Consider the following 27412-nt stretch of genomic DNA (forward strand, 5'->3'; position numbering starts at 1 on the left):
CATTTGTAAGTCTTATTTTGACAAATGTCTATTCAGATCCTTTGCACACTTTTTAATGATGTCAGGGTCCCACTTGTTCCTTTGGGCTTAGGATCTCAGCAACTGGGTTACTGGTGCTGTAGGCACCCATATGAAATTAGTGGAATCAACGTGTTGCCTCAGGGATGGATGGATTTCATGGCTGCTGGCCCTCAGGACAGAATATACTCCAGATGTGGGTCTAGTCTCAAGATGGCACCATGCCATAACAGCCTGTGTTGTGGGGCTGGGGGTGTCAAGAAAGTTCCTGCTGTGGGAGAATACAGCCGTGTTGGATCCTGGCAACTATCCACGCTGGACTTGGGGCCTATGAGGACTGAGAGACTTCTCTATAAGGATGACTGCTGGTGTCTGTGGTGCTGATGGGGACGACCAAAGGTCTCCAGCTTACTTTTTCTCCGTTAGAAGAATCCATTCTGGCTCTGGTCTGATTCTGCTGTGGGAGACAGTGTGGCAGAGACAGGATACCTTGCTCCCCTGTCTATGGAGATATCCTGGGTCTCTGTGCTCCACGGAGATTTCGCAGTACTCTTCAGTGCACTTCCTCATTCACTTTAGTCAAAATACAGTTGTTTGTGGTTTTGGTCCCTTATTGTGGAGGATTGAGAGCCAGGCAACTCTAGTCAGCCATCTTGCTGATATGGTACAGCAATCAGATTAGTCCAGATTTATTTTCAATTAATGTTACTAAGATTCTGTTAGATGTTTGGTTTAAAATTGGAAGCAGTTTGTTTCTTTCTTTTATTCTGATATATTTCTGCAAGCATTAAGTTCAAGGGCAGTTTCTACAGAAATATAAAATAGACTTAGTTCATTAGATCACAATAAACATTTTTCTGGTGGATAAATGCAGTTGTCAGAAATTCTATGATATACAATTATGTATGAAAAACACATTCAAAATATCAAAAAAACCAAACCCTGAGTCTTCTGTATTGAACCCTGATGGCCCTGTTACATTGAATGAACTACTTAGAATTAGGGATAAATCTGAAAATCTCAATAGGGTATTTTCTAAAGTATAGATTTTGATTTTGTTCTATTTTTGTTCTAAGGACATAATTATATACCCTTTATAATATTGATGCTGGAGAGTGATTTTTTAAAAGATTCAATAGCAAATAATTATCCCCCGTAAGTGCTTCTAATGTGCAGATTTGAGGTACATTTTAATAACATAGGGTCACTCCTGTGGTTGAAGTCATGTGTTGGCCATGTCTACAGTCATCTGAAGGTTTTACACAGCTGGATGATCAATTAGTTTACTTTTATAACTGGAGATGTTTATGTTGGATGTTGACTGATAGTGCCTCCATGTAGTCGCTCTTTAATGGATGCCCCGGATAGTTGAATTTGTACATAGTGATTGGTTTTCCATAGAGAGCATATTCCGAGAGAAGCAGTAGAAGATGCATGGCGTTTTCTGACCTACACACACAAATTCAACAACAATCACTCTAGTCCCATTGTATTGGTTACCAAAGGGTCAGTATATTGGCCTGGATTTACGAAAGGAAACATAGATCCCACCTTTCTTTTTTTTTTTTTTTTTTTTTTTTTTTTTTTTTTTTTTTTTTGAGATGGAGTCTCGCTCTGCCGCCCAGGCTGGAGTGCAGTGGTGGGATATCAGCTCACTGCAAGCTCCGCCTCCCGGGTTTACGCCATTCTCCTGCCTCAGCCTCCCGAGCAGCTGGGACTACAGGCGCCCTCCACCTTGCCCGGCTAGTTTTTTGTATTTTTAGTAGAGACGGGGTTTCACCGTGTTAGCCAGGATGGTCTCGATCTCCTGACCTCGTGATCCGCCCGTCTCGGCCTCCCAAAGTGCTGGGATTACAGGCTTGAGCCACCGCGCCCGGACAATCCCACCTTTCTATGGGAAAATTGTTAAAGAATGTGTAGGCTTGCCACAGTGGAGTGTGCTAACTTGAGTGTTTTCAGCTTCTTCTAAGGCAAAAAATTTTCTCCAGATTCCTCCTGGGTATTGTCAACCAGCTGCAAGTCTTTGGGTGGCAAGGATCAGATCTTGATGGGTAACATAACCAAGCTACAGAAGAAGGTGAATTTAGTTTCTCTTCATGGGATTATTTTCTTTTTTTTAATTATACTTTAAGTTCTAGGGTACATGTGCACAGCATGCAGATTTGTTACACAGATATACAGTTGCCATGTTGGTTTGCTGCACCCGTCAACTTGTCATTTACATTAGGTATTTCTCCTAATGCTATCCCTCCCCCAGTTCCCCACCCCCCAACAGGCCCCGGTGTGTGATGTTCCCCTCCCTGTATCCATGTGTTCTCATTGTTCACCTCCAACTTATGAGTGAGAACATGAGGTGTTCGGTTTTCTGTCCTTGTGATATTTTGCTAAGAATGATGGTTTCCAGCTTCATCCACGTTCCTGCAAAGGACATGGACTCATCCTTTTTTATGGCTGTGTAGTATTCCATGGTGTATATGTGCCACATTTTCTTTATCCAGTCTATTGTTTATGGACATTTGGGTTGGTTCCAAGTCTTTGCATGGGTTTATTTTCTACAGCAAATGGAAACTACCTGCTTCCTTACATTAAATCTGTTTAAAACTTTTTTTAGAGGATTCAGTGATGTAAATAAGTTACTGGATATTTCTAACTTATTTACCAGCCCTCGGGAGGCTACACCTAGGTGGGTATTAGAAATTTCAAGTTATCTTGAAGATCTAGGGAACTAAAGGGATATATTTAAAAAAAAAGGATAGGAAAACAGGCAGACCTAATTATATTCAGGATTTGACTGGTTCCTCATGAATCCAGTAATATTTCCTTTTTCTTTAGGGAATCAAGAGTAAAATAAGTTCTGAAAAGGAACGACCCCCTGTCCTAGTGACTATACATTTTTCTTGTGTGCTGGGCATACAGGGAGAGGAAAGAAGGACAAAGATGCATCACAGACCCTGTGGTGGTAGCTACTCTCTTTCCTAAATTAAATATGTAAAGCGTTAGTGTATCAAGGGATAATTTTAAACATAATAATACAAAGTATTCTGAAGAATCAGTATAAAAACATAACAGAGTTCAAAATATCAAAATAAGCTATCTATTCTTAAAATATTTTATGTGCATATAATTGATTAGCAATAAGTAAAACTTTTGAGAAATATGAATTCCTTATTTTTCGGAATATCCTAGTTTTTACTCATGTCTGCCCTTTGTGATAACATTTAAAAATTATTTTTATATAAATGAGCATTATGAAATACACCAAAAACTATAATGTACATCTTAGGAAATGAGAAATCCACCATCTCTTGGCCACTATCACTAAGTCCAGCTCAGTTCTGGTAGAGTATAGGAATTAGAAACAAATGGTTTTCTAGTAATATAAGCTAATCATATTTTGAAATAGTCACTTGGGATCTTGCTACATAGAAATTATCTTGTTATAAAGTGAAAATCTTCTGTAGATGAGCATTTTCATTAAGAAAACTAATTTTAGGGCTGGGTGTGTGTGTATATAGGCGTGTATATAGACATGTATATGTGTGTATATATATAAACACACACCTAAATACATATAATTTAAGAAGTCTTTAGTGAATCATGCTGCCCACATTGTTTAAACCCTCTCTAACTCATTAACACTTTTATACCACAGCTGAGTCTCCATTTATTTCTAACAACAACAATAAAGCTACTGTCTTTATAAAAAATGATGGCATATAAATAAAACTTGATGTGACTTTATACTCATTAAAAATTTTGTGGATTTAGAACATCTTGGTGAATATTTGGGAAACTAATTTAGGGCAACACTTTTTGATGGCTCATAAATTTCTGTGAGTGTTGTGTGATATTCTGACATAGTATAGCAATTCTATTTTATGCGTATATGCATATATTCATTTACTATGATTCCTTCTTTTGTATGTACAGTCATGCGTCACTTAACGACAAAGATATGCTCTGAGAAACGTATCCTTAGGTGATTCCATCATTTTGCACACATCATAGAGTGCATTTACACAAACCTAGATGGTATAGCCTACTGCACACCTAGGCGGTGTGGCATTGCCTATTGCTTCTAGGCTACAAACCTGCACAGGATGTTACTATACTGAATAACGAAGGCACCCGCAACACAATAGTAAATATTTGTATACCTAAACACAGAAAAGGTACAGTAAACATACAGTATTAAAATCATATGGACCCACTACTGGGTATATACCCAAAGGATTATAAATCATGCTGCTATAAAGACACATGCACACGTATGTTTATTGCGGCACTATTCACAATAGCAAAGTCTTGGAATCAACCCAAATGTCCATCTGTGACAGACTGGATTAAGAAAATGTGGCACATATATACCATGGAATATTATGCAGCCATAAAAAAGGATGAGTTTGCGTCCTTTGTAGGGACATGGATGCAGCTGGAAACCATCATTCTTAGCAAACTATCACAAGAACAGAAAACCAAACACCGCATGTTCTCCTTCATAGGTGGGAACTGAACAATGAGATCACTTGGACTCGGGAAGGGGAACATCACACATCGGGGCCTATCATGGGGAGGGGGGAGGGGGGAGGGATTGCATTGGGAGTTATACCTGATATAAATGACGAATTGATGGGTGCTGACGAGTTGATGGGTGCAGCACACCAACATGGCACAAGTATACATATGTAACAAACCTGCACGTTATGCACATGTACCCTAGAACTTAAAGTATAATAAAAAAAAATCATATGGAACAACCATTGTATGTACAGTTCATCATTGACCAAAATATAGATGATAAAGGTCTAATTTTATTTATTTCAGTATCGATATTGAGGTTTCCCAACATCATTTATTGAAGGCACTAACCTTTTAAAATTGTGTGTTCTTGATGCCCTTGTCAAAAATTGCTTGACAGCATATGCTTAGGTTTATTTCTTGGCTCTCTATTCTGTTCTACTGGCCTATGTGTCTATTTTTATGACAGTAACATACTATTTTAATTATTGTAGGTTTGCAATATATTTTGATATCAGGTAGTGGGATGCTACCAGCTTTTCTTTTTGCTCAAAATTGCTCTGGATAGTTGAAGTGTTTGGAGGTTACTATTTATTTAAAATATAACACTAGAATTTTTCTAGATGCATTAAATTGATAGATCACATTGGCTAGTATGGTCATTTTAGCAATGTTAATTATTCAATCTCATGAAAACAAGGTATTTTCCCATTTGTGTTTTTGTCAATATTTTAAATCAAATTTTACAGTTTTCAGTATGTAGATCTTTTATTTCCTTGGCTAAATTTATTTCTAAGAATTTTATTCTTTGTAATGCTATATAAATTGGATTACTTTCTTGATTTCTTCTTGGAAGAGTTTGTTATTAGCATATATAAATGCTACTGGGTTTTGTATGTTGATTTTTCATCCATCAATGTCAGTGTTACTGAGATTATTTATTAGTTCTAACAGGTTTTTGCGTGTGTGTGTGCGTGTGTAATCTTTACAGTTTTCTACATATAGGAACACACCCTCTGCAAACAGGGATAGATGATAGTATTTCTTCCTTTCTGATTTGGGTTCCTTTTAGTTCTTTTACTTGCTTCATTGCTCTTGCTGATATTTCTAGTATGTTACATAGACATGCAAAGAGGGGGCATTTTCTTGTACCAGACCTTAGAGGAAAAGCTTTCAGTTTTTCTCCATTGATTATGAGTTAGCAGTAGGTTTTTCATAAATGGCCTTTATCATGGAGAGGAAATTTCCTCCTAAACTTAATTTGTTGAGAGTTTATCATGAAATGATGGAACTTTGCCAAATGCTTATTCAGCATCCATTGGGATGATCATGTAGCTTTAGCTTTCATTCTTTTAATGTGGTATATCACGATGATTGATTTGCATATGCTAAACAAAACATGCATCTCAAGCATAAGTCCCATTTGATTATGGTGAAGAGCCTTTTAATGTATTGACAGAAATGGTTTACTAGTACTGTATTGATGATTTTTGCTTCCATGTTCATCAGATATATTGGTCTGTAGTTTTTTTTTCTCCTGTTGTCTTTGTATGGCTTTGGTGTCAGGGTGATCCTGGTCTCATAAAATGAGATTTTATCTTTTGGAAGAGTTTAATAAGGACTGATATTAAATCTTCTTTGAATGTTTAGTAGAATTTAGCCATGAAGCCATCTGGTACTGGACTTTTCTTTGTTGGGATGCTTTTAATTACTGCTGCAATCTTTTTTAAAATTGGCCACTTTAAGCATTCTATTTCTTATTAGTTCAGTCTTGGTAGGTTGTATGTTTCTAGAAATATGTACATTTCCTTCTCGGTTTTCCAATTTGCTTACAGATAATTGTTCATAATAATCATTATATTCCTTTGTATTTCTGAGAAATCAATTGAAATGTCTCCCCCTTTATTTCATATTTGATTTTTTGGAGTATTCTCTCTTTTTATCTTAATCACACTCATGGTTTGTCAATTTAAAATTTATTTTTAAAACATTCTTTGTTTTGTGAAATTTCTATGACTTTTCTATTTTATTTATTTCTGCTCTTATTTTTTATTATTTTCTCCCTTCTGCTAACTTTGGGTTTAGTTTATCCTTTTTCTAGTTCATATGAGTATAATTTAAGTGGCTTATTTTGAGATCTTCCTTTTTTTAATGTAGATATTTATCATTATAAGATTTCCTCTTAATACTGCTTTTCCTGCATCCCATTAAGTTTTGTTTTGCTGTGTTTTCATTTCCATTTGTCTCAATACATTTTCTTTCTTTTCCATGAGACATTTTATTTGTAAATATGTATTACATCTCTAGAAAAAGAATCCCAGGATTTTCACTCCTGTGTGTTTTCGTCTTGCTTCTTCATGGTCCATGATGCCAGCTAAGGTTGTCAGTATAATGAAACCAAACTGGCAGAATGGAATCAGATTATTCTGCCATTTTTCTAGACCTTTAAGTTGCACATCAAATCTGGGCTGATCACTCCACACTTGTTTAGCCTGCCTGTGAGGTTCACAATTTTCCCAGCTCTGTTATCATCAGTGATTTCAAATTTGCCAATGTAACCATACTTCATCATCACACTGAGAAGCCAGATGATGACTTTGGAGCACGGCCTACTAAGAACCTGGTGTTTGCCTCTCTTTTCAGCATGTTGATACTTTTGAGAGCATCAGCCAGGACATTCATGCACACCATTGTGGCAGTGCGGAAAGATGGCGGAAAGAGGACAGGAGGGGAGAGCACATGCGGTTATGGGGACAAGATATTTTCTAATATTCCTTTTGATTCTTATTTGACCTGTTGGTTGTTCAGGTCCGTGTTAATTTCCACGTATTTGTTAATTTTCCTAAATTTCTCCTGTTATTGATTCTCAGTTTCATACCGCTGTGGTCAGAAAGGATACTTGATATAATTTCAGTGTTCTAAAATTTGTTGACTTGTTTTGTTGCTTAACGTATGATCCACCCTGAAAAATATTATGTTGCCCTTAAGAAGAGTATATTCTGCTGCTGTTGGGTAGAATGTTCTGTATATAACTGTTATGTACATTTATCTAAAGTGTAGTTGAATTCCAATGTTTGTTTATTGACGTTTAATCTGGATGATCTATCCATTGTTGAAAGTGTAGTATTTTGTTTCTTTGATGGTGTAATATTTCCCTGATTCTTCGTGATCTTTCTAGCCTTGCTAAGAAGTTTGCTCATTTAAAGAAGTTATCTTTTCCAGACTTTATGAATTGACTTCAGTAAATAAAAACTTTCACCTTTAGGGGAACAGGGCACATCGGGGTGTATTGTGGCATTGGGTCTAGTTCTGTAGTGTTCTAAGTGTGGTGGCATGCAGTAGCTTCAGGCTGTGAGATATTAATATTGCTTTGGCTCAGGCAACTAGAGTCTGTAACATCAGCAACTGTATGATTCTTGGTTGCAAGAGATATGGGATGCCCATGGTGGCTGTGAAGACCCTCAAGATCCTTAGTGTTGACTCTGGGTCAAGAAGCAAGAGGCCAGGGCAAGCAGCAATGAGGCTAGAGCCAGCAATGTACACTCAGTTTCAGGGACCAACTATAGACACTTCTGTGGAGGCAGACGCCAGCTGTGGGCTTGTTCGTGGTGTCAAGGGCTAGAGCCAGAAGCAGAGGTCAGGGCCAAACTCAGGTGCAGATGTAGTGGGGGCTGGCACCTGCCCTTGAACAATTGCACAGGCCAGCTATGGTATGGTGATAGGAGTCTAGAAGGGTGAATGTGCTTGGGCAGCCACATGCTAAAGGTGAAGGTATGCACACACTTGTAGCTACAGGAACCAGCTATTGGTTCAAGCACGCTGATGAGGGCAGGTCCCAGGGGTTAGGACACATGGAACTGCAGAGACCTGGGATGACAGTGTGCACCAGCCTAGATGTGGGAGTTAGCAGTTAACATGCCATGGTGGAAGCCAGGGCTATTTATAAGCACAAGTGTGGTGGTTGTGCTGGGTCCCTGAGCTGGAGCATCCATAGTAGCAGCAACTGGGCTCTGGGTTGGAGGGAGGGAGATGAGTGGTTGCTTAGATACCTGGAGATTGTGAAGGCAAAAATCTGCAGAGCCTTCAATGATGGAAGCTGCAAGGAGGTCTGTGAAGACTGTGCTGGCTCTTTGCCTCCTTAGCAGTGAAAGCTGCCAGGGTCCTCTGTGGAATAAGTCACAGAGCCCTTGACGACAAACACTGTAGGATCCTTGGCCATGAAACTTGTAGGGGTGTGCATAGCAGTTAAGAAGGCTTTTTAGGACCTCTATGGAGAATTCTGATGGAGTCCTGTGCAGAGCAGAACACTGAAGACCAGTGACTCCTGCCACATGACTGCTACTTGTAGCCTCTGCTTGTTATTCATTCCCAGCTGTCTTCAGACATCTCAGCTATGGTAGTTTCCATAGTGATCTGGGCAGGGCTAAACTGAAACTGCTCCCCTGGGAAATGTGCCAAAACATTGAGGAAGATAGTTATTCACCCCACTCTAGTTTTTCCTGATAAGGGGGCTCACATGCCTGGGAGTTTCTTCTCTGTGCTTGCTCAGCAATACCTGCCTAGATGATGGGGTGATGCAGCAATTTAAATTGTAATTTCTACCTTCTTTGTATGGTTGTTCTCAGGGATGTTGGGCTCCTGAGCTCATTAAGTATTATTTTGCATAACTGCCAAATTGTTGCTCTGTATGAGAGGAAGGAAGACTGGGATCTACTACTCCACCATTTTGCTGGCATCACTTTTCCAAACGTTAGCTCTCTTGATTATGTCTTATAAATCCCATAAATTTTCTTTATTCCTTTTCATTTTCATTCTTTGTTTTCCCCTGACTGGATACTTTGGAATGACCTGTCTCCAAGTTCCCAGATTCTTCCTTTGGCTTGATCAAGTCTGCTGTTTCTCTATTGCAATTTTCTTTTCTTCATTCTATTTTTCAGCTCCAGAATTTCTATGTTTGGTTCTTTTCTAATGATTTCTATTTCTTTATTGAACTTCTTATTTTGCTCATGTATTGTTTTTCTGGTGTTGTTGTCTATCTGTTCTTTTGTAGTTTGCTGAATTGCCTGAAAACAATTATTTTGAATTATTTTTCAGGCAAATTATAGATCTCCCATTTCTTTTGGGCTAGTTAATGGAACATAATTGTGTTTTATTGGTGATGTTATGTTTCTTTGATTGCTAATATTTCTTGTTGCCTTGTGCTGATGCTTGTGCATTTGATGGAGCAGTCACCTCTTTCAGACGTTAAGACTGGTTTTATTAGGAGAGAAGCCAGTCTCCAGAAACTGGAGACGTTAGGACTCACACCCACATAGGTGAAGGTGAAAGACCTTCACCTATGTGGGTGTGAGTGCACCAGCTGGGTGGGATGTGGTAGTTCCAACCCTGGTAGTGGTATAACAGCATAGTCTCCATGAAGTCTGTCAGCAGAGGTCACCATTGGGAAAGTTTTCAAGGGTCCTTAGTGGCCAAGACAGAGTGTTTATAGTGTCAGTGACCTGTTTAGGTCCTTGGTAGCAAAATCTTCTAGAGTCCTCCTGATCTCTTTATCCCATGGAGAAATCTGTGGCTGAGTGTATCCCTCTTGATGTTGAGTCTGGCTCATGAGTATACTTGTGGCAGTGGCGGCACCAGTGTTTAGTGCATGGTCCCTGTGGAGTGGCTTAAGAGAGGGATCTGAAGCATGGACATGCATGGAGGGACCATAACTTTGAGTCTGGGATGGCAGTGGCATTAGCGCCGAGGCACAGGTGTACACACATTAGCATTGGTAATAATATGCAAGTCACGGATGTTTGTGCAGCAGCTGGGGAGCCACAGCAACTCAGATCTCGGGCATGGGTGTTTCCATTGCAGCAGTGGCTCTGATCTTCTAAGTGCTGGTGCTCATGGGGGGAATACGGATCCAGGATCTGGGGCACAGATATGTGCAAAGCAACCACAGTTCTAGGATTCAGGGTACAGACACCACCTGCTGCAGCAATAGTTCCAGTGTCAGTAGTGGAGACACATCCAGAGTGACTACAGAGTTGAGTTCTGGAGTGTAGGCATGCATAGATCAACAACAGCTCTAAGGTTCAGGGTGAGCACAGGGTTAGGGTGATGGTGGCCTCTGTTCTGGGACAGCACAACAGTGGCTCCTTCTTGGGGATTTGGGTGCAATGGCATCTCCCTCTCAAGGAGATTCCTGGTGGCAATGGCCACTGGTTACCTCAGTGACAAAACAGCCAATGTCCTCTCCACAGCAGGCTGCTGGAGTTGTCCTGATCAGCACTAAGGAGACCTCCACTGTAAAGCCACAGGGAGTCCATGTCTCTCACAGGGGCTGCTGAAATCCTCAGCAGCAAATGCTCCAGGGTCAGGGGTGCAAACACATCCAGAGTGAGCAGGTCACTGGGGACCATAGTAGTATCCACCATGTGTCTGATGCTAATACCCTTCACCCTTTTTCTTTGTCCCTAGCTGTCTTCAGATGTTTCAGGTATGCCAATCTCCCTAGCAATCTTTTCTATGTAGTTACTCTCTATTCGTTGCTCCACTGTGATGCTGTAGGTTCTTAGTTGGAATCTGGAGCCTTCTTAGGGCTATTTTTATTTGTGGATAGCGTTCTAATTCTTGTTTGTTGTAAGGGAACAAAGGCTTATATCTCCTATCCAGGCATCTTGCTGATGTCACTTCTGTCTATGAATTTTAGCAATTTGATGATAATATATTTGGTCTGGACTTTTTTCAGGTCATCGTATTTGGGATTCATTGTGTTTCTTTAATGTGGATGCTTATTTCCTTTCTTAGATTTTGGAAGTTATGCCATTATTCCTTTAAATAAGTTTTCTTACTCTTTTTCTCTCTCTCTTCTCCTTCTGTGACTTTCATAATACTTGTTTTGCAGCTTGAAGGTGCCCTAGAAGTCCTGTAGGCTTTCTTCCCTCTTTTCCATTATTTTTAAATGATCCTCTCACTGGATAATTTCAAATGACCTGTCTTTGAGTTCACTGATTCTTTCTTCTGCTTAAACATATGTGCTGTTCAATTCCTCTAGTAAATTTTTCAGTTCACTTACTGAATTCCTTAGCTTTAAAATTTCCATTTTGTTCTTTTCACATTTTCTATTTCTTTGTTGAAATTTTAATTTTGTTCATGCATCGTATTTCTGAACTTGTTGGACATCGTTAAGACAGTTATTTTAATGATTTGACAGGCAGTTTCACATCTCTGTTTTTTAATGATCAGTTTCTAAAAATTTATTTTATTGTTTTGATTGGACCATTTTTTGCGTTTGTTCATGTTCCTTATAGCTCTGTGTTATTAGTGCATTAGAAGAAAAAAAAAAAAAAAAGCCTTCTCTCTCAGTCTTCACAGACTGGCTTTCTACTGGGAAAGATTTTCACCAATCAGCCTGGCTAGAGATTCTGGAGGCCTTGCAAACCTTTTATGTAGATGTGTCTTTTCTGGACTTGTTCATGTATATTTCTACTTAGAGAGATGTGTTGGTTTATTTCTTTTTTCAGGAAGTTATAGTCTCTTCTTTCTTCTGGTGTCTGTCTGCTGTACCATTAGTCCTCTGAAGCAGCAGCACACCACTCAGCCTTTTTTTGTTCTTAGTAGTCCTCAGAAATCTAGAGCATGCTAAGCTCCATCAGCATTCTGAGATAGCCAAATCAGAAACCACTCCCTTGAGCAGCCTCACTCTCCTGTGAAGTCAGAACATTGGATGTCTGGTTCAGCCTTCTTTTTCCTTCCCTGCAGAGAAGCCAGAAGCTGAGCATTTCTTCCCAATTATGTGGCACTGTGCCAGCAGGGGGGATAATGGCAAGAGGGTGCCAATAATTTTCCTACTGGCTTCAATATAGTTTGTTTTATGCTCTACTGTGCTACAAAAGCCTCTTAACTGGCTTCTGGATTTCTCACAAAAGGGACTGTTGTTAAATTTGTGTCTTCATTTGTGGAAGGAAGGTCTGGGAGTTCCCATTCTGCCATTTTGTTGATGTAATTCCCTTAGGTGCCGTGTCTTATTCATTCTCATTTATTGTATCATTCATCATAGCCTAGCACTGGCAATAAAATATTTTAAAATAAGAACAACAGTAATAATGATGACTAAAGTATTATTGGCTAGTCCTTATAATGTACTTTTTGTGTATCAGGCACTAATCTAATGGCTTTGCAGTGACTATTAACAATTTAACAGATGTCAGCACTGAAGTAGGGAAAAGTTAAGTAAATTTTCTGAAGTCATCCATCTAAATAAAGCTATGATTCCGATCCACAGTCCATGTTCTCAAACCTTCTGTTATGATACTCAATACATATTTGCTGAATAGATCAGTGAGTTCCAGCCTGAATCCTTTCTGCATCCTCTCCTATGTTTCCCTGTTGAATCTGCTTTTGGAGGCTGAACTTGGCCTTTTATGAGTATCACTCCTATCAATTTGAGTTTTAAATTTCTCAAAACTTCCATGCAGTATTCTCCTCTTCTTCTGTATTCTACCAAGAAATTCTCCAACTTATTTTGCAGTCCTTATCAAAAGTATAGTCAGCCTTGACATAAAGATAGTCACTTGAATCTTAAATGTCACTCAATTCACTTCAGATCATAGCAACTCATTTTCAGGCCCAATAATGTTTTTTTTTTTTTTTTATTATACTTTAAGTTCTAGGGTACATGTGCATAACGTGCAGGTTTGTTACATATGTATACTTATGCCATGTTGGTGTGCTGCACCCATCAACTCGTCAGCACCCATCAATTCATCATTTATATCTTGTATAACTCCCCAATGCAAGCCCTCCCTCCTCCCCCCTCCCCCCTCCCCATGATAGGCCCCAGTGCGTGATGTTCCCCTTCCCGAGTCCAAGTGATCTCATTGTTCAGTTCCCACCTATGAGTGAGAACATGCGGTGTTTGGTTTTCTGTTCTTGTGATAGTTTGCTAAGAATGATGGTTTCCAGCTGCATCCATGTCCCTACAAAGGACGCAAACTCATCCTTTTTTATGGCTGTATAGTATTCCATGGTGTATATGTGCCACATTTTCTTAATCCAGTCTGTCACAGATGGACATTTGGGTTGATTCCAAGTCTTTGCTATTGTGAATAGTGCCGCAATAAACATACGTGTACATGTGTCTTTGTAGTAGAATAATTTATAATCCTTTGGGTATATACCCAGTAGTGGGATGGCTGGGTCATAAGGTACATGTAGTTCTAGATCCTTGAGGAATTGCCATACTGTTTTCCATAACGGTTGAACTAGTTTACAATCCCACCAACAGTGTAGAAGTGTTCCTATTTCTCCACATCCTCTCCAACACCTGTTGTTTCCTGACTTCTTAATGATTGCCATTCTAACTGGTGTGAGATGGTATCTCATTGTGGTTTTGATTTGCATTTCTCTGATGGCGAGTGATGATGAGCATTTTTTCATGTGTCTGTTGGCTGTATGAATATCTTCTTTTGAGAAATGTCTGTTCATATCCTTTCCCCACTTTTTGATGGGGTTGTTTGTTTTTTTCTCGTATATTTGTTTGAGTTCTTTGTAGATTCTGGATATTAGCCCTTTGTCAGATGAGTAGGTTGCAAAAATTTTCTCCCATTCTGTAGGTTGCCTGTTCACTCTGATGGTAGTTTCTTTTGCTGTGCAAAAGCTCTTTAGTTTAATGAGATCCCATTTGTCAATGTTTGCTTTTGCTGCCGTTGCTTTTGGTGTTTTAGACATGAAGTCCTTGCCCATGCCTATGTCCTGAATGGTACTACCTAGATTTTCTTCTAGGGTTTTTATGGTATTAGGTCTAACATTTAAGTCTCTAATCCATCTTGAATTAATCTTCGTATAAGGGGTAAGGAAAGGATCCAGTTTCAGCTTTCTACTTATGGCTAGCCAATTTTCCCAGCACCATTTATTAAATAGGGAATCCTTTCCCCATTTCTTGTTTCTCTCAGGTTTGTCAAAGATCAGATGGCTGTAGATGTGTGGTATTATTTCTGAGGACTCTGTTCTGTTCCATTGATCTATATCTCTGTTTTGGTACCAGTACCATGCTGTTTTGGTGACTGTAGCCTTGTAGTATAGTTTGAAGTCAGGTAGCGTGACGCCTCCAGCTTTGTCCTTTTGACTTAGGATTGTCTTGGCAATGCGGGCCCTTTTTTGGTTCCATATGAACTTTAAAGCAGTTTTTTCCAATTCTGTGAAGAAACTCATTGGTAGCTTGATGGGGATGGCATTAAATCTATAAATAACCTTGGGCAGTATGGCCATTTTCACGATATTGATTCTTCCTATCCATGAGCATGGTATGTTCTTCCATTTGTTTGTGTCCTCTTTGATTTCACTGAGCAGTGGTTTGTAGTTCTCCTTGAAGAGGTCCTTTACATCCCTTGTAAGCTGGATTCCTAGGTATTTTATTCTCTTTGAAGCAATTGTGAATGGAAGTTCATTCCTGATTTGGCTCTCTGCTTGTCTGTTACTGGTGTATAAGAATGCTTGTGATTTTTGCACATTAATTTTGTATCCTGAGACTTTGCTGAAGTTGCTTATCAGCTTAAGGAGATTTTGGGCTGAGACGATGGGGTTTTCTAAATATACAATCATGTCATCTGCAAACAGGGACAATTTGACTTCTTCCTTTCCTAACTGAATACCCTTGATTTCTTTCTCTTGCCTGATTGCCCTAGCCAGAACTTCCAACACTATGTTGAATAGGAGTGGTGAGAGAGGGCATCCCTGTCTTGTGCCAGTTTTCAAAGGGAATTTTTCCAGTTTTTGCCCATTCAGTATGATATTAGCTGTGGGTTTGTCATAAATAGCTCTTATTATTTTGAGGTACGTTCCATCAATACCGAATTTCTTGAGCGTTTTTAGCATGAAGGGCTGTTGAATTTTGTCAAAAGCCTTTTCTGCATCTATTGAGACAATCATGTGGTTCTTGTCTTTGGTTCTGTTTATATGCTGGATTACGTTTATTGATTTGCGAATGTTGAACCAGCCTTGCATCCCAGGGATGAAGCCCACTTGATCATGGTGGATAAGCTTTTTGATGTGCTGCTGAATCCGGTTTGCCAGTATTTTATTGAGAATTTTTGCATCAATGTTCATCAGGGATATTGGTCTAAAATTCTCTTTTTTTGATGTGTCTCTGCCAGGCTTTGGTATCAGGATGATGTTGGCCTCATAAAATGAGTTAGGGAGGATTCCCTCTTTTTCTATTGATTGGAATAGTTTCAGAAGGAATGGTACCAGCTCCTCCTTGTACCTCTGGTAGAATTCAGCTGTGAATCCATCTGGTCCGTTTAATGAAATTATAAAGTGCTTTCATTTCACTCAGCAAGTGAAAAGCTAAAGGGAGGATGAGTAAATATCACCATGGAATAGAAACAGAAACAAAAGGTATTATGACTGCTTTGGTGGTCGGTCATTTTATATATAGATTAATTTACAAATGCCTGCATTTCCATTAAGGACATTAAATAGTTCCAATTTTTATAGATTCAACATTTTTGTGTGTGTGCATTATTATTATTATTATTTTGAGACGGAGTTTCGCTCTTGTTGCCCCAGCTGGAGTGTAATGGTGCTATCTCGGCTCACTGCAACTTCTGCCTCCCGGGTTCAAGCAATTCTCCTGTCTCAGCCTCTGGAGTAACTGGGATTACAGGTGCAAGCCACCATGTCCAGCTAATTTTTTGTACTTTGAGTAGAGATGAGGTTTCACCCTGTTAGCCAGGCTGGTCTGGAACTCCTGACCTCAGGTGAACCACCCGCCTTGGCCTCCCAAAGTGCTGGAATTACAGACGTGAGCCACGGCGCTGTGTCTTACTCTGTAGTCCAGTCTGGAGAGCGATGGCATGATCTCGGCTCACTGCAACGTCCACCTCCCAGGTTCAAGCGATTCTCCTGCCTCAGCCTCCCGAGTAGCTGGGATTACAGGCACGCATCACCATGCCTGGCTAATTTTTCTATTTTTAATAGAGATGGGGTTTCGCCACGTTGGCCAGGCTGGTCTCCAACTCCTGATCTCAGGTGATCCACCTGCCTCGGCCTCACAAAGTGCTGGGATTATAGGCGTGAGCCACCGCACCCAACCTCTTTGTGCATTATAAAAATAAGATGTGATTTTAAAAATCTTTAGAATTTCGTTATGTCACCCTGAGAAGAATGACTTCAGTAATTTTTTTTTTTTAAATGCCTCCTCACTCTTATTTGGTAAGCATTCAGCATTAATGTTTTGACCCAGGCCTATTGCAGCAGGATTCAAATTCTTCTCATCAAGTACTCGCAAAGAGAATGAGGTAATGATCACATTTAGTAAGTTGAATTTTGTACTTTTGTTCCAGAAATCCTGAACCATTCACTGCACACTTCCTACCTGGCAGTGATCTGGAGTTTTTTGTAAAACCTCAGGCTGGAGAACTTCTTCCTTGTAACACAAACGGAACTGTCATCACTGTAGGATTTAAACCTAAAATGTACTGTAGGAAATATAAAGCAACATTAGTAATACAGGTGAGTTCTATAAAGACAATAGTCGAGGATGTTTGATGCAACTAAAGGCACTAAATAAACTAGCGAGAAAAGCTTTTACTAAATGGTCACAGATAAAGAATAACAATTTTGCTGTGCAAAAATCAACTTATCTCAACTGCTGAGTCTTGGTTTACTTTTATTTTATCCAAGAACAGAATTTTAAGGATGGTATATAACAAAAAAGTTGTCAACACTAGAGGAAAGTTAAAAAAAAGTACTTTCCTTCCGTATTAAGGAACTGTGGAAGAGACAAATACTGACTGTAAAGTGATTTATATAGTTATGTATTACTTTCTGTAACATACCTATTCAAGGACTTCATTAACTTTAGGTTATTTGAGATAGGGATTTTGGAGCCCTTAATTAAGGCAGAGTATTGGCAAGATGTTGAAGTCTAACATTAAAAAAATGGAATAAAAGATAACACTTATTTTGAATTGAAAAAGCATGATGTGAGCCAGTAATCATCTGTTAAAGCCATCATTTTATTAACAGTTAAGGTAAATACAATTTTGAACATGTATTCAGTAACCAAAGTTGAGCTATAAAGTTTCACACAAATTTTATAGTAAGAGCTTTCAGGCTAAATACAACTTTCAAACTATTTCTAAAAAGGTATCTATCACCACTATCTACTTTCAGTAGCATTGGCACACATGCATGTTGTCGTATACACACAACTCCTGGTGCAATAGCAATTAGCCAGTGCCATAGGCAGAAAAAAATTATTGTTTTAATGAACAGAGACAAAATATTGAATATTGTTTGAGAAAGTTATTTCTATTTTTTCATCTTTCTAAGAGTCCTTACAATCCAGGTAGTAAGAAGGTAAAGCCTTTGTTGACATTTTGCGCATACCCTGTTGCCTACATTGATACATAATTTTTATTTTATTTTATTTTTTTGAGATAGTTTCGCTCTGTCTCCCAGGCTAGAGTGCAGTGGTACGACCTCGGCTCACTGCAAGCTCCACCTCCTGGGTTCACGCCATTCTCCTGCCTCAGCCTCCTGAGTAATTGGGACTACAGGCACCTGCCACCACACCTGGCTACTTTCTTGTGTTTTTAGTAGAGACAGGGTTTCACCATGTTAGCCAGGATGGTCTCGATCTCCTGACCTTGTGATACACCTGCCGCGGCTTCCCAAAGTCCTAGGGTTACAGGCGTGAGCCACCGCGCCCAGCCTTGATACATAATTTAAAGTGATCATATTGTACTTGCTTCGGTTTGCTTTAAGGGGATTAAATGGCATCTTTAAAAATATTTTCAAATTAAAATTATGTTCATTTTATCCAGCATACAGTAGACCGTTCTGCAATTAACAGAAGGCTTTACCAACAAAACCTGTGCCTGATTTCTCTGTGTTGATTTGACAAATTACTGGCAGTGCAATTAAAGATTTTATGTGAGGGAACAAGTTATTACATGGGAACAACAGAGCATATGCCATTTTTAGCCTGAAGTGGTACAATTTGATACAGTTTATGTAGGGAAAATTGAGTTTCAAACGTTTAAGAAATCATGATTTTCTTAATTCTACTTTTATTATTGAAAATTCCAAATATGTACAGAAATAGAGAGCATAATTAATCACCATGCACTAATTATGCAGTATGAACATTTATCAACTTATAGCCAATTCTGCTTCACCTATATGCCCACTGTCTTCCCCACCTTCTGTATGAAGGGTTACCTTGTGCTAAGGATATCCAACACTGTAATTCTTGCCCTACCCCTGACAACCACGAATATTGTAATTTCTAGAACATTATATAAATGGAACCATTAAAGCATTATCTAAATCAAAAATATTATTTGCATTATCATTATCTTTTTTAAATGAATGATTTTAAGCATTAAGTCAATGTTTGCAACTATATTATCTTCATTTTGCCTCACTTGAAAATAAAAATGATGATTTTAAAGAACATGTCAATTAAATATTAGCCCAAACAAACCTCAATAATCTTGTTCACAAGTTTCATAATTTCCCATTCCATTAAATCAAATTTAAAATTATTAAAAGTTGTCTTTTCCCACTAGTAAACAAGATATGTAGCACTAGCTTTGAGAGACTAAAGTTTACTTATTTAGTCTGTTTTACAAAAAGTGGTGCTACTCAAAGAGAGTAGTAAATCTACTTATATCCCTTGTAGATATGATAAATCTTAATTTATGAAAATGTGAGGATTATCAGAATTATCTAACATAAAATATATGCTTTATCTTTATACTTATATAAATTATTCATGTTTTATACAGTAATATATAATATATAAGATTATATATGATTGTGATTTCATTTATAATATATAAGTAATATAAGTATATAAGTAATACTTATAAAATATAATATAGTATTCATATAAGTAATATTTATATACAGATATACCTGTTATAACTAGAGACATAACCAGACATTGATAATTTGTGTTTGCTTTTAAAGGAATAGATCATTAGCATGAAAATGTGGGAAATGGCATTGTAAATATCTTGGTTTGTATTTCCTCAGATGCAGATCTTGAAATAAGGATAGAAATCCAAGTAGCATATTTGCTATGTGATCTCAATTAACAGATGTAGGGAAGACAGGATGTGAGATAGGGAAGGGGAAGAAATCAATAAAGGGTACTTTATCCAGGCATCTGCCACAGTGAGCAACTGGAAATGAATCCCGTGGAAGATCTCTGGGAAATAGCGTGGAACACATACCTCAGAGTTTTCACACCTGAGAGGTTAAGAAAGTTTGGTTACTTATACAGTAACCGCCGCTATTCCAATCACTGATTGAAAAATGCTCTCAGGGATTGTTCAAACTCTGGTACCAGTAGAGAATACTTCTGGGGCTTCTGAACAATCTTGAGCCAAAGAGGGGCAAAATTGATCTATGAAGTTTCACACATATTTTATAGTAAGGACTTTTAGGCTAATCTTACAATTGAAAGTTGGAGCAGGCAGTGATATGAAAACACCTGAGGGTTGTGGGTGGACACAGACCACATCTGCTAATGGATAATTATCAATTGTTTCCATTCGTAGAACTGTGCCTTAAATATATAGCTTTCTTAATGGAAACTTGGGAAATAAAAATATATATACAGCTTTGGTTATTCATTCCATGAGATCATGGGCTTTGGGCGATCTCTTTTCAGAACACAGACACAGCCTAAATGTGGAAGTTTCATCTGCTTATTTTTTCAAATTTCTTTAAATAAATAGTTGAGAAGTATAATTGTCCATTTGGCATTCTTTTATAAAAACTCAATGTGGTTATTCTATGAGATGTTAGTAATGTAGAAGTATTAACGTATTCTTATATTATTTTAACTTCTGTTTTGTATTTATATTTTCAAAGGGAGATTGGGGATAGAAGACATAAAGTTAGATCTTTAAATTTTTTTTAAATATACATGGATAGTTGCTTTTATTTATGGTTAGACTGAAGAAATTTAGCTATATGTAAAACAACTATAATGTTCAATCTTTATTTCATAAAATAAGCCTATTAATGTTGTATAGCTTTTTGGAATGAAGAGTATGAACAGCTTCGATACACACACACAAAACACACACACACACAAGCACACACACGCTCAGCATCACTTATTGTAAAATGTAAATCTTAATTGAATTTCAATAAATATAATTGGGACTTTAAAATAATTTTTTTAAAGTAATTGTTTCTAAAGTGTCTTGGTGAAGGTAAAGGTACAAGTCCCTACTTTTAGCTCTCATTTGTACCCACTAAGTGCTGAGTAAGGATATAGATCCCTTCATATAGCTTACTCATGTGTACCCACTAAATGATGGCCATGGGTGCAGGGCCCTTCAGTAACTCAGGCATGAGTATCAAATGCCAGGCATGGTGTAGGTCTCTTCATTTAGCTCACTCATTTTCACCCATCAAGTGGGTCAATGTACTGGACAATATATGCATATGCACAATCGCTAAAATATAGCTTTGTTTTTCAAATTAAACATCCTTATATGAAGTAAAATGTTTTTTACCCAGTCATATTATGCTCCTTGGTTTGGTCTGCTTTTGACACACTGATTCTGAATACATAATTATTACAAACACTAGATAAATGGGCCAGATATGATTAAGATGAGGCTATGACAGTTGTGCAAGACATTCTTGCACTTAATATTAATTGATCGGTATCACACTACATATAAAGCGGGCATTGCAATATTCAGTTTGTCTAGACCTATTCTAAATGAGTTTTCTGAGTATACGTGGTGTAAATCTTAGTGTTAGGAGGACACCAGTATAAACACAGGTGGTTTCAGGAAGTTCTGCACAAGGAATGAGACTTCTGTATAAACATAAACATATATGCAGAAGAAATGAAGAATTTTTAAATAAATCACAATATAAATTCTACTCACTTGGATTTAGATGGTGATTGTCAGCAATGATCTTACATCAATTTTGGTATATTAAAATGGTTATACATACTATGGGCCGGGCACGGTGGCTCATGCCTGTAATCTGAGCACTTTGGAAGGCCGAGGAGGGTGGGTCATCTGAGGTCAGGATTTTGAGACTAGCCTGGCCAATGTGGTGAAACCCCATCTCTACTAAAAATACAAAAATTAGCCAGATGTCGTGGCACATGCCTGTAATCCTAGCTACTCGGGAGGCTGAGGCACAAGAATTGCTTCAACCAGGGAGGTGGAGATTGCAGTGAACCAAGATCGTGCCACTGCACTCTAGCCTGGGTGACAGAGTGAGACCCTGTCTAAAAAATAAAAAATAAAAATAAATATATAAAATGGTTACACATACTATGTACTTTCATAATCTTCAAAGCAGCTAAATATATTTTACCAGTCATTTCTATGGTTACACTTAAATTCTTATGAATGTGTTTATCTTGGAAGGTACTATTTCCATTAGTTGGGGTTCATACTGGACAACAGTCTTATGCAAACCAAATAGATTGCTTTCCCTTATTATCAGATGGATGTCTATTTTACATGGAGAATCTCTGAGAGATTTTTTAGTAAATAATTCTTAATTCATAAAGTGAAATACTTGCTTTATTTTCCACATTAATTGTCACTCTAAGAGGTTTCAGTTTTGTACCTTTCCCATACTCTACATGGAGAGCAGAAGATGTTAATTATAGTGAACTTTTCCCTACATGTTTTGAAGTCCCTGGATATTTAAAAAAAAAAATTTCTCCCTCTTTGTCTCCAGACAGAAGAAATGTACTGGATATATGAGATCAACGGATTATCTCCAACTACCGTGGCACCGAAAAATGCAAAATCCAAAATTGATGCTACTCACAAGACACATGACAACGTGCCAGTCCATCCACGTAATTTTGTCCGTGAAAATGCTAAACTCATAAGAACGGGGGTGTCTTCCACCATCAAAGGTGCTCCTTTGGTGATGAAGAATCAATAAATTTTTTTTCCAAAATATTTCTTGGTCTCAGGTAGATCTTTGATGACTATTATTTCATCTTTTAGAATATTTCTGAGGAATAATGGTTTAATTATAATAGGCCTTCTATATTTCCTTGTCTTTTAAAATTCAATCTGTTCTCTGAATATGTTGTACTTCATTTGTGAGTTATGAGTGTTTTTTGATTGTGAATATTGGAATTGGTTCACTTTTAAAGTGCAGGTGTATGTTTGTGGTAAAACGAAATATAATTTAAATGACAACAGTATTTCCAATAACAGTGTGGCTAATAAAGCTAAATTTCTCATGTAGGTATTCCTTATTAGTCTTTAAGTTTTAATTGACAACTAAAAATTGTATATATTTATGGTATACAACATATTTTGAAATATGCATATATTGTAGCCTGGTTAGCCTGAGCTAATTAATACATGCATTACCTTACATACTTATTTTTTGTAGTAAGAACACTTAAAATATACTTTCTTAGCCATTTTCAAGTATATAATACATTGTTATTAACTATCACCACCATGTTGTACAGCAGATCTCTTAAACTCATTCCTCCTATCTAACTGAAATTTTGTATGCTTTGACCAACATCTCCCAATCATCCTGATCCCCCTCACCCAGCCCCTGGTAATTAGCATTGTTCTCTTGTTTGAGTTCACTATTTTTAGATTTCACATATAAGTGAGATCATGCAGTATTTGTTTTTCCGTGCCTGGCTTGTTTTACTTAATGTCTTATCTTCCAGATTCATCCATGTTGTCACAAATGGCAGGATTTCCTTCTTTTTAAAGGCTGAACGGTATCTCATTGTGTATATATTTCAAATACTAGTATTGCTATTAAAGCTTGATTTCCCATGTAGATGTTGCTTGTAAGTCTTTAAAACATTAATGATTAAATTAGCACTGAAGACAGAAGGATCGACCATTTCTTATATCTGCTTTATAAAATATATGCTTATATCTTGTATCTTCTATTTGGAATAAAGGTAATTAATTTAAAAGCCCATGTATATATGTGTATGTAGTTCATCTGCTTCTATATTGCAACATTTAAATGATATAGGTATATCTCAAAAGGATCCAGGAGAAAGTTCATTTCGATGTGTGTCTGAACGTTTTCAATAATGTATTAATCTAAGTAAAGGGCAGTATGTTGCTTGGTACTTATCATTAAAGGGAAGCCAGTACGGACCAGCTTTAAGATATTTTGACACAAACTGGCTCTGCCACAAAACATTGATGTATTCTTAAGCAAGTTGCTTACCATTTTGTACCCTATTTTCTTGTTTCCAAAATGAAGGGACTGTACTCGGACAGAGGTTGGCATACTATGGTCCATGGGACGAGTGTAGACTGTCACCTATTTTTATATAGCACATTAGCTAGGAACAATTTTTACATTGTTAGATGGTTGAAAAAAATAAATAGAAGAATACTGTATGACACAAGAACATTATATAACATTCCAATTTCACTGCCTATAAATAAAGTTTTACTGGAATACAGCAGAAGCACTTCCTTGTATATTGTCTATAATTGCTTTGCACTACAACAACAAAGTTGAGTAGACAGAAACCACATGGCTGCAAAGCTTAAACTATTTATTCTCTGTCTCTTTACAGAAAATGTTTGGAAAAGTATCTTTGGGATTAATTTGTATTGTCTGTAGCAATTGAGAAAAAGGGGAGTGGAAGTCCACGTTCACTGGATTTGCCATCCCGGGAAAGGACAAGAACTAAAACTCCATGAATTTTCAAAAGCCTTTCTCGGTCTCTGCTCCCTTAAAGATATTTCTTTGAGTATGGAGTAATAGATCATTTGTGTGTCCCTTCTTCTGCTGTATTGCATCGCAGCGGGTGGTGATGGGTAGGTGGTCAGTTTCTGAACATATTTCCCACAGCCTTCCTAAAACCTCTCAAATCCCTTAAGAAAATAAAATCACCTTTGCTATGAACATACTTAGAGATCTAATTGCTTTTTTATTTTGGTGTTTATAGTAATGGATAATATTTAAATAATCTTAAAAGCTTTATGAGGCGTCTTCTGAAAATCATGATTGCTTTCCTAAATGAAATGTTCCAATTATTGAAAGTGCTCAGAATGGAGTGCATTTGGATTGGAATTTTCTCAGTCAGAGAAGGAAGTAAAGATGAGATACTGAGAGATATGCTATTATAAATTTCATGTTGTGAATATTTCAAAAATACTTAAAACGTTGGTGCTAAATTGTCATGTTTAATTTTATCCTGGATATTACCTTCTTAAGAAGAAGTGTCTTTATAGGTTCAAATTACTATTTGTCCAAAGGAAAGTAGAGTAAGGGCAACTCAGGTAGATAAAATTGAATAGTGAACAAAATTCTAAGACCTACGAGAGAACAAACTTTGCTGAAATATGTTTTGGAGTTATAAGGACTCAAGAAGGTCCTCTGCCCATTTCCCCATGGCAGCCACCGTTTCCACATAGACCAAAGGCTTTCTGCTGCAAGCACCTGTGACTCTCTGCCTCTGGACTTTCTCTGGTTATAGGAGCCTGCTTGACCTGAAAGGGCAGAGTCCAGCTGGAAATGCCAGGAGTTTGTGCCCCTGGGAGCAGACTTTGATCAATAACTAATCAATGATAAACGAATGAAGATTAATAATATTTCTGCATCCTCGCTCCTTTGGTGGAACCGCTCTGAGGTGTTTTCTCTCTTCTCCCTATGTGCCTAGCAAGATTGAGCTTCTGTTGCCTGCAGTAGTAACCTCAATAGCATATCCTAGATCAGCTTTCTTCCTTTCCTGTGTCTCCTGTAGTCCCATTTCAAATAAACTACCTACACTAAAACTTTGTCTCAAGGTCTAATATGAAAGACACCTACCTGACATCCCTGAACCTTGATATTCCTTGATATTCAACAACAATATAGAAAACCTCCTTCCTACAAAACCAATGGGCAGAATGGGCCTTGGATCTATGGTTTTAGTTGATTTGTAGTAGCCCTCACACTCCATTACATTATGTTCCTAGATCCACAAGGAGTCTAAATTGAACGTTAAGACTTAGCAGTAACTGAATCAACAGAAAAACAGGAAACAGTTAAAACTTGATAAATATGAGCCACTATAACCTCTTAAAGTAGGAAACTTACAAACCAAATTTAAAAATTGGGAGAGTCATAAATGGTGGTGGTAAAAGGGACCATAATTATCACTTAAAACTGCTTTAGAATGTTTGAAACATTGTCTACTTGTGCTTTTTCCAAATTTCCCAAGGAAAACCTAAGGTACTCAGCATCATTCTATTTGGTTTATTTTATTTTATTTTATTTTATTTTGAGACAGAGTCTCGCTCCGTTGCCCAGGCTGGAGTGCAGTGGTGCAATCTCAGCTCACTGCAAGCTCTGCCTCCCGGGTTCATGCCATTCTCCTGCCTCAGCCTCCAGTGTAGCTGGAACTACAGGCACCCGCCACCGCACCCAGCTAATTTTTTGTATTTTTAGTAGAAACGGTTTCACCGTGTTAGCCAGGATGGTCTGGATCTCCTGACCTCGTGATCCGCCCGTCTCGGCCTCCCAAAGTGCTGGTATTACAGGCGTGAGCCACCGCACCTGGCCCTGTTCAATTTGTTTTTTTAGATGCACTCAGTACAGATGCTCAATATGTTTGTTAATATTGATTATTATATTTTCCCAGCGAAAGGCATTGTTAAAATTAAGGGCTTATGTAACATTTCCCAAATTCAATGTCATATAACTTCTGTTTATTTAATGCTACAAGTTTGATTGCTGCAATATCAGATCGAATAAGACAACCAGGAAATTCTAGGCATCATTAAATGACTTAAGGTTTCCACAGAGCCTTTGGGACACCTTGGTGATGTATTTTTAGTGACTTCCTACATAGCATGACAGTAAAAATGATACTTAGAATATCTGAATTGAAAGCATCCATGAACATGATCATGGTCTAAACCTTTAATTTATCACAGAAATTTGCAAATTTTATTTATCTCTTATATTTAGCAGAAAACTACCAAAGAAAATTGTACACAAACCCAGTAACACACAGAGTTCATTGTAGAGACACACATAAGAGCCTCTCCTTCACTCCAACTTGATTCTTGAGATACATGATGGAACAATGCCCTCCACAAATAGTTTTAAAGACACAGACTTAATAAGCGGTCCACAAAATTTTCATTTTTCTCTTCTAATTATTTCTCTCTTTTTTTTTTTTTTTTTGCCAAATCCTATTGATTGATCCTGTATAAAGTTTTGTTTTAACGATCCTCCCTTTCTAGGTTGACTGCACCTGCCTTGTTCAGAAAAAGCATGTCTTGATTTCTGTAGCCTGTGACCCTGCAGTACATTCATGGGTTGTTACTGGTTGTTGTTATTATTTTTATTATATCTGTCATATTCACAAGCTTGTCAATGGTTGCTCATTGCTTATAGAGTAGATCATCTTCTCCACCTGGAAATTCAAAGCATGCAACGATTTACTCCCCATCAATTCAGTGTCTTATCTCCACAATGTTTCTCCCTCCTCTGTCTCAAAACCAAAAGCAGAACTTAGGTCTCACTGAAACTGTTGCCCCATACATTTGCTTGTGCAGTTTTGTTTCTCTAAAGTGCACTACTTTCTCATGCCTGACCAGCAAAATACCTTCCATCTTTCAAAACTCTACTCAAATTATTATTCCAACAGAATGTGTTTTAGATATCTGATGCCTTTCATCTAAGTTAATTTTTTCTTGTTTCTTCCTCTCTGTGCTTTATGCTCTTTTAGTTCTTATCACAGTATGGCTCATTATCACTTGAGGATAAATATTTCCCACACTTGATTTCTGAGCTCTTAGACGAGAGGTATTTTAGCTTAATCATTTTTGTATCCATCACATTACCTAGTGCTGTTCCTTTTACACAGCTTTCATAATGTATATTT

General features: G+C 37.7%; 1 protein-coding gene and 1 pseudogene across 1 annotated transcript in view; one reads left to right on the forward strand and one right to left on the reverse strand.

The window, feature by feature from the left end:
- The window catches only part of CFAP47 (cilia and flagella associated protein 47), a 508878-nt gene extending 486405 nt beyond the window's left edge, over positions 1-22473 (forward strand). The window contains exons 63-64 of the mRNA XM_030933635.1: positions 16866-17034; positions 22261-22473. Coding sequence (XP_030789495.1) covers positions 16866-17034; positions 22261-22473 — 382 coding nt within the window. The remainder of the gene's footprint in view (positions 1-16865; positions 17035-22260) is intronic.
- On the reverse strand, positions 6840-7227 carry LOC104658261 (annotated as a pseudogene).
- Positions 22474-27412: the final 4939 nt, after the last annotated feature.

The sequence above is a fragment of the Rhinopithecus roxellana genome, chromosome 7 (assembly GCF_007565055.1).
Source record: "Rhinopithecus roxellana isolate Shanxi Qingling chromosome 7, ASM756505v1, whole genome shotgun sequence".
Taxonomy (NCBI): domain Eukaryota; kingdom Metazoa; phylum Chordata; class Mammalia; order Primates; family Cercopithecidae; genus Rhinopithecus; species Rhinopithecus roxellana.